At 41.7% G+C, this 8,900-nt stretch overlaps 1 protein-coding gene across 1 annotated transcript in view; it reads right to left on the bottom strand.

Annotated features, from left to right (window-relative positions):
• Positions 1 to 1,254: 1,254 nt before the first annotated feature.
• Positions 1,255 to 8,900, bottom strand: part of LOC122719946 (uncharacterized protein DDB_G0283697-like) — a 50,189-nt gene continuing 42,543 nt past the window's right edge. The window contains exons 4-6 of the mRNA XM_043946232.1: positions 3,238 to 3,422; positions 3,026 to 3,157; positions 1,255 to 2,958 (exon numbers count right to left, since the gene is read on the bottom strand). Coding sequence (XP_043802167.1) covers positions 2,817 to 2,958; positions 3,026 to 3,157; positions 3,238 to 3,422 — 459 coding nt within the window. The 3' untranslated portion in view covers positions 1,255 to 2,816. The remainder of the gene's footprint in view (positions 2,959 to 3,025; positions 3,158 to 3,237; positions 3,423 to 8,900) is intronic.

The raw sequence follows: 8,900 nt of genomic DNA, 5'->3' as shown, positions 1-8,900 counted from the left end.
TTATATTTTCTTATACTTTTATCTTCGATATGTCTAGTATCTTATATTATATTATTCAGTTATTCAATATTTTAATTTTGTTTCATAATCCTAATATTCATTTTTTTAAATTATTTGATTTCCAGAATAACATCGAAGAAATATTACAATTTATAATCAATGATTTTCCTTTATATTAAGTAATATTTTATTTTTTTTATATTTTTTATAAAAATAGATATAATTAAAATAGGACTTAATTATCTTTTTATTAATATCAAAATGAATATAATTAATTGTTAATAATAATTAATTTATTAAAATTATTTTATTATAAAATTAAATTATTTCGAAGATTCAATTTTTCGTTTCTAAAGTTTCTAAATTTCTTTCCTAATCTGTTTATATTATTTGTATCATATTTATCTTTATCTTAATTTATATTATATTTAAAGAATAAAGATAATTTTTATCATATAGTCTTTCAAAAAATTGAAAATCCGCGTTCGTAAACTCGATATATTTCGATTCGTGCCCTTTTCCCTCACAATTTGTAATTCGATATTCGATGTGAGTGTGATTATATAGTATGGATAATTATCATATTCAAACGTATCATTTTTTTCTTAAGATTATGATTTATTACGGAATATTCAGTTCTATAATTATTCTTCATCGTTCGTATATTAACATGCGATTAATATATATTTCTTATTTTAAATGAAAATTCTTTGGTAATTAAATTATTATTTTTCTTTATTTATTTATTTGACGATTACGAATAATTACGAATAATTTGTATTATATCTTTCTAAAATGAAATTTATGATAATAGATTTATTTTAGTTGAATCGATTATTTCTACATTTGAAAAAAAAAGACAAGAAAAGTGCTTTAAAAAATATAAATAATTAATGTATATACTATTTAAATTATAGCTATTTATAGATTATAAAATACTTTTAAATCGATATGTTAGAACATGCGACGCAAAATTCAGTAAGATGTCACATCTATTCTATTTTTCATCTATGTTTTATTTTAAAGAATAGGTCTAGACGTTTTTGAATCGTCTAGTGAATTACTAAAAGCATCGCTTCCTAACATAACTACTAGATGGCCATAGTGATCCGATGATGCTTAACACGGTTTTCTTTCTCTTGCTATAAAAAATATATAATTAGTGTTTGTGCGAGTAATTAGTAGCATTAAAGTGTTTTTGATTAAAATAAAATTCCACAAAAAATTTATTTAAAGTTATAATTTTATTGAAATTATATATATTCATGAATCTTTTTATACAACTTTATTGATTTATTGACTACGTCTATATTTATATATGTATACATATATGTATATTGGCTAGAATTGGTAGCGAGTACAACAGCAAGCTGAATGTTAAACGGCGTTCTATACATTTTCACGATTGATAGTAGAAAATTAGGCAGAAAAAAATGAAAGAACGCCTTTGACTTATCACGTACATACATTGGATCATAGATCAAAATTAAAAAAATTGCTGATTGCGCGGAAAATGACATGATTGAACGTCATCCGTTACAACGAATTTGTATTTGTTTTATATTTCGCATAATATGAAAATGAACGTGCATAAAAGTATCGAAAATGAAAAATCAATGCAAGTAAAATCTTAAAACATAGATCTATACACAATTGTACACGATGTTTCGATTGGCTCGTAAATGCTGGGCAAGCTGTCAAATCGGTTTCACGATTAAGTTGGCTACTAGATACGTAAGTACATAAGTACATACTACGATAATAAAGCGTAGAAAACACGATTAGGAGAATACGATACGAAACACTCACGAAGGATGCATCGGACAACTCGTATTTTTACTTCCTTTCTTTTCTTTTCTCTTCTCGTATACTTAAATACAATATTCTCATCTCGTATACTCGCAAGATCCATCATCTGTACAGATAGGCGATGATCCTACGGTGGGTTCATCGGAAAAAAAAGTTATTTATATCTCTCGCCTGTATGTGTTCGTATCGTTCGTTTTTCGCTTCTTTCGATTTGCTCTTCGATGAACACAAATATCTCTTGCACATTTACGCGTGAACATAAAATCGTAGGAGAATATCGAGAGATTTACGTTAAGTTTGCGCGCAATTACTTCTCGCGTTTACTATATTTCCTCGCTTTGGTATACGACCGTCGGTGTCCTTCGCACGGGCGATTGACTGTATAAGTTCATCGAACTCTCGAGGGGAATCGTCTGGCGCAGAATGGAGACAGGATCTCGGACTAGGCTCGTCGTCCTATGACAATAGAGTCTATTATTATATCAAGAATAATTCCATCTCTCTCTCAGATCTGTAACAAGTTTTCAGCGGTAGCCGAGCAAATCACGATTATTCACGATTTACAAGATCGAAAGATTCGACATGAATCACAACATGATTTGAATCCGTTGAATCGGAATCGACGAAATTTCATCGATTCGATCGAAGTATCAAAGGAAGACAGAATTAATACGAAGGGATGCGATAATCTCGAACCACTCGACGAATCTTCGCGTTTCATCGAGCCGTTTTGATCAAAATACCTCTTCTCGATTTACGATAACGATAATAGTAGAAAAATACGATATAATAGCGGTAAAATCCGGGATGGAAATATATGTAAATTGATTCGAAGAGTATTATTACATATACATATGTATATATCGAGTCTTTCGCAAAAGGCACTCGGAAAGGAAAATGGCACCGTTGATTATTCGTCGCGCTCTCGCGATTTTTCACGTTCCTCCTCTTCCTCCACGGTTTCTTCTTCCCACTGGCACGATTATTCTCGTTCCTCCTACCTCCCTCTAGCTCCTGTACCGGTGATGGTTCGTATAATGATTAACGATCGTGTCGAATTTGTCCTTTTTCCGGGGACACTTGCCTTGTCGCCTCATGTATTCACCAAATTCACAGCTAGGCATCGCGCACTCTTCGTTTTGTATACACCTGTAAATAAACGCAAGGAATTCGAACGAGCATCGTGATCGTGACAAATCGGAAGAGTATTACTCACAATCTATCGGCGAGAGAGAAATAACCTTTCCCTCGTCTGATCTTGATACAGTTTTGACGGTTCTCGTAGCAGTTGCACTGGCACACGCCATCCACGGTGATCCTCGGTGTGAATTCCGAGGGACACCGGCACCTGATCAATTCGGAATTGAAGATTAATTTTTTTTTTTTTTTTTACTCGAAAAATAGGCGAAAAATAAAGGAAGAACTCACGGTTTTCTCGGCTGTGCCCTTCTCATGTTTTGAGGTTGCGAGGAGGACGGATGGTGTCTGTAGACTCTGTGCTCCAAGGGTTTCTCGTTGCTCGCGTCGTACTCGGTCCTCTCTCGACACTCGCATTCCGTGTGATTGTAGAAAGACAGTTTCTCCACCACGCTACCGCCACCCACATTCGTGGTCTGCAAGAATAACCGAGGATCCCTCCTTGTCACATTATTCAGGATCGGAATCGGGAAATTTAATTATATAGTTTTTTAATCTTATCGGTCGGACGGTTTGAGGTTAGGTTGTCGATTCGAACTTATCCCCGATCCGCCATCGATCCACATTGACGATACATCGAAACGGGGGAATCGGGACACGGATACGAACGAAATACGAGATATATAGAAGTCGAAAGACATTGTTTTGAAAGTGGGGTCGTTGGAAAAGTTGGTTTCGCGTTTGGTTTCGTTAATTGCTACCGCTATCGACGCGCTCGGAATTAGCGGATAATTCTAATCTGTCTTGCATTTCAATTGCTCTCTTTCTCTCTCTCATCATCGGGTATCGGGAATGTGGAGTAGAAAGCTCGTAAATCTAATGAGAACGGAGGGGGAGGGAGAAAAGGAACGAAATGGCCGATCTCCCGTGGGAATACAGATTAGTCTGGCTGCGTTTTTTTTTTTTTCTTTTTTCTTTTTTTTCTCGAAACGCAACTGATTCGAGATCGAGGTTTCGGTTTAATCCGAGCGACAAGTAGGATCGAGGAGGAGTCTGATAGGTCGTGCGCGTAATTGAGTCGCAGTTTAAGTGGGTCGAGCATCTATGGATCGTGGCAAGGATCGAGATACGACAATGGGCTAGCGGAACGAAACGTCGCGATCACTTTGTCCGAGGGTAACTCGATCTCTTCTTCTCGATCTTTTCTCGATCCGATTTGATGGATCAGGCGGGTAGCCGGTGACAATCATTTGTTTCCGCCGGTTCAAAGGTTTTTCTCGATTATTATATAACGCGATAATTGTGATTATTATTATATTATCGACCGAGGGGCAAATTCGAACTCGTTGGCGATGTCTCTCAGCCTTCGCTCTCTTCGTGTATCCTTGTTACACGGGCGAAGATATATAGTCGACACGATTGGTAACGCGAATGCGTTTATAATCGTGTACAGAAGAAGAAGAAGAAGAAGAATAAGAAAAAGAAGGAGATTCAACGTGTTCTAGGTTAATAAATACTCGTTGCTTTAATCGAGATGCAAAAGTGAAGGGGGATCGGTGATTAGCGCGAGAGAGCGAAGGAAGGTTGATTTTTTTTTTTTTTTTTTTTTTTACGATGAAATTTCATTAGTTAACGTTATTCATCGGCGGTTGCGTACGGCTCGAAGACAGATAGACATTGGAGGGATAAACGAGAGAAAGAGGAGGAGAGCGGAAGAACGGGAAAATCGATAATCGTGGGTGAATAAAGAATCGTGGAGGACAAATCGATCCGAAGAGTAAAGACGGTCTCTTCTCGATCCTTGCCGGATCTTTGTAATACGTTTGCGCCGAGATTGAGGTTCGCGATCGTTTCTTGACGAATAGCCTGACCGTGGTAATAAATTTCATTCCCCAATGGCGTACTCCGGTGAATTCGCTTCGGTGAAACCTAACGGTCGAATTTAATCGAAACGATCCAACTCGATTATCGTTTACGATTTCTCATCGCCAACAAGATTTCCGACATCCGGATCGAGTCCACTTGGAACAAAATTCCTTTCCCTTTTATTATGCAGCAATACTCGTACGGGACGAGTAGAATCCGTTGAATCGAGAAAGTACGCGGGCTCGCCGCTGCCGCCACTGTCGCGCTCTGCCGTTTAATCCTCTCGGTAAAGTATTTATATAATGGCCACTACGCGCTATCTTCTCGCGACGAGTTTTCCGTTCCGAATTTTTCCGCATTTTTTCCGCGCGATAAAAATCGAAGTTGAAAAATCATGCGATCGAGCAATCGAGTATTTCCAGTTGCGGTGCATTAGCTTGTTTGCCTTCGCGATGGAAAGGAGATTTTAAACTTGCGGTGAATGCCGTATACACTTGTAATGTGCTTATAACGTATAACCAAGCATCGAGTACAATTTCGCCGATCCTTTTTCACGGGAAAATTGGGGAAACGATGGAAACGAAGCAACGAATCGAATTCTCTGTTTTTCATAGGTAGGGCCACGACCAGCAGCTGACCGGCCGGTTCTCATTAACATTCCCTGGTATCTCGCTCGGGGCATCCACTCGTGAATGAAACACGGGGGAAGCGAGCACGAAATCACGCGCGCACGAGTCCCGGGATCGGTGAACCGTGCGTTCTCTACCACGTATCATTATTTCGTGCCCCGTTTCCCGCAATTTTCGGGACGGCGCGTCGTCGACTTCGTGACTCGATTCGCCACGAATAAAACATAGAGCCTCGCGACTTCCATTACGTTCCGAAACGGTTGTAACCGCTTGTGTACAATATATACGAGATGGCGGTTAAATCGCCTTCCCGATTCCAACCAATGTTTGACCACCATCGACGAACTACTAGAGAGAGAGAGAGAGAGAGAGAAATTTTTCTCGTCTCGCGGGTGGTCGTTCGATTCGCCGTTATTACTCCAAGAAATGGTGTATCTCTCTCCTTTTCTCACCGGAGAGAGATAAGTGTATACTCGGCCGGCCCATTCAAACCGTACTACTCTCCAGGACCAGATATCGACTGGGGCGCGAGTCTAACCAATGTTTTGGCTGAGAAAGAATTACACCGCGCCGCCCTCCCTCCCTTCCTCCATCTTCGGACAATGTTTGTATATCTTTCGCGATCCTTCTTCCACTCGTTTATCTTTGCGCGTGAGATCTCGATCGCGTATTCGACCGCGGTCAGTTTTATCGGATTTTTCGCGAGATTCGATCTCTCCCTTATCGTCGCGGGTGGCGATAACGATGCTTGTTAGGACGTATAGGCGCCAACAGATACACGACGATACACGATCTCGTTACTCGGATAAACACGAAGCTTGGTATTTTGATATTTGTTAGATCGAAGTTTATTCTGTTGTAAGGAACATAGAAACGAATCTATACGTAGAAACGAGGCGAGAAGGTGGATTTGCCTCGAGAAAGCATCGATCGATCGAAGCGAATTCGCGAGCGTAGGAGTCCCGGAAGTTCGATCTTCTTTCTAGGAATGCGATTAAACGCGCGCACGTGCGAGCATCGAGCGAGTTTCTGCGAGTTTCTGCAAACAGCTTTCTCTCGCGTTTCGCGATTCGACGTAACGATCGATCGAATCATCGTTCGAATTCGAAAAGTGTTGCGAAACGATAATTAATTCGTGATCGGCATGAGAAGAAATGGCGAATCATTTCGCCTACGCGCTCGATATATTCCGTCGGATATGCTCGACCGTGAACTGGTTTTTACGACGCGCGCTTCGACATCGATTCTATCTGTGTAATTGCCTCGAGTCGACGTCGAGATAGAACGACTACGATTCTTTCTAACATTTAATAACTTCCTCCTCGAAATAATATATCCTTCGTGGAACGTCGATATTTTTCATCCATTCTTCGTTCTAACGCGCCGTTTAAGCTCCCGTTCATAAGGGAACTCTCATCTTTAATCTTTTCTCGTCGGTTGAACAACAAATCGACGAAGGGATCTTATATCTTATTATAGTTGGCTAGACGGAGAGCGAGAGGAATGAAGATGTTTCACGGGGAATTTCGATCGCGTCGAGGCGTACGTTGACGCGAACCGCACGAGCCGCCGCTACTCGGATCGGTTTACGCGTGGTACGGTCACGGTTTGCACGGCATGCGGATTTATCGACAGCGCCAACTCGCCTAATACCATTTCAAGCGGATATATATTCCGTGCTCGTACATGTATTGTTCGAGGAAACGACTTGAGAGAAAGAAAAGAGCGAATAATTCGGCTCGTGAATCGCGTCGGTAAAACAGTCGTGGCAGTTTTTCACGGGCACGCGCGGCGTAACCGATTCGCTTTCGATTATCGGTGGGCGTTCCCGCGACCAATCGAGATCTCTATCGAAACACCGTGGCGAAACAAGATTACACTCATCTTTAACGCGTCGCGGTTTATCAGTTTATCGACCGAAACGTATTTTCCGGGAGCGCGGAGATAGGAGTGTCTCAATTTGTCCCCCCTCGATGACAGGTCGCGTGTAATTTTAGTTGTCGGCCGATAAACAGTGTATAAATCTTGGCGGCCACCGTGTTCAACCTGCTCGAAACCAGTTGCAGATTCGGATCGCTCGAGGCGAGTCCGCCTCGCGATAATCATTAACCATACGACGACGTGATCGACGATTTCGCTTCTCGTCCCCGTCGCTTAATCGTGGCCCGGTGAAAGCGTTACGACCTTTCCACCGAATGGACGAATCCCTGGATCGAAGAAGAAAGCTCGGCTTCGATACTTTCCTTGCCGTTCCTCGCTACTTCTTTCGAGGAATAGTCTCGAAACAGGCGTCGGTCTATATTCGTACGCGTATTTGACGAATTGGAAATAGCACGGATTACGTCTCGAACATAATGGGACGTATGCAGCGAACGAGAGAAAGAGAGACGCGATATACATCCGGGATATCGATTCTTTGCCCTCGACATCGTGAGGTGGATAACGATCGATTCGAGTCATGCCGCGGATTAATTAACATTATACACGAGGCTAATAGCTAGTAGTATATAATGCCGCGAAAGATTGGTCGGTTCGCTCGTGCCAAGATTCGCGATTCGCTACAATACAAAGGAGATTAAACTCGATCGGGACTACTATGTATACTTATGTGTTCGTAAGTAGGATGAATCGGTGGCGGTTTTAAAACCGTTGGAAAAAGATGGTTAGAAGGTGACTCGGAAAGAGGGCAGGAACGAATCGCGTACGTTTCGTTCGTGCGCATCGTGATCGCGCATCGGTATCGCGCGCACGCGTGGTTAACACGGTAAGAAGTAAAGCGGACGAACATTTCACCGTTTTTTGCGCCATCACGGGCATGGAATGTGGTCTTGAACCGCGCACCACCTCCGCCTCCCACCTCCCACCGTCGTCGCCTCGCGACGCGGCGCGAAGTCGTGTACGTACATCGCGTGCACGTGTAATAACGACACAACGCGTTCGATCGCCTTTTAGAAATTAGCCAACAGGCCTTTCCTCGTCTGATCGGTTCTCCGATCCGTTTTAAACTCGATAGAACTCTCCCTGCCCTCCCTGATTCTCGAGGGAACCAGTTTTCGCGTTTATCCGGAAGAATATCGTGTCGTTGGACGGTAGTAGAGTGTACAACAGGGAAGAAACGAGGATATCTCTTATACCGCGTGGCGAGTGGAAATTTAGACTCTTCTCCAAACGAGCGTATCGCGTGCTCGTTTGAACGATTTTCAGTTATGAAATAGATCTTGTATGAGGAGCACGCGTCAAATGATAGGAGGGATGATGGAAGCGCGAGAAGAAGACCGATCGAGGAATTTCGAATTTGAAAGTCAATCCTGGCGGTTGGGCCAGTTTTTGCGCGCGTCCTCCGCTTTGGAGAAAGGACGAATAAAAAAACCATCCATCTCTCGCGCGACAATTTGTCGGCCGAACGTGTCCAACAAGGATTCGCCGAATCTAAACGTTTTTTCGAGGCGAGAGAAACCG

This window comes from Apis laboriosa, unplaced genomic scaffold (assembly GCF_014066325.1).
Source record: "Apis laboriosa isolate Shangri-la unplaced genomic scaffold, ASM1406632v1 scaffold9_cov152, whole genome shotgun sequence".
Classification (NCBI taxonomy): Eukaryota; Metazoa; Arthropoda; class Insecta; order Hymenoptera; family Apidae; genus Apis; species Apis laboriosa.
Note: the sequence above shows the minus strand (reverse complement) of the source record. Positions and strands in the feature narration are given on the sequence as shown.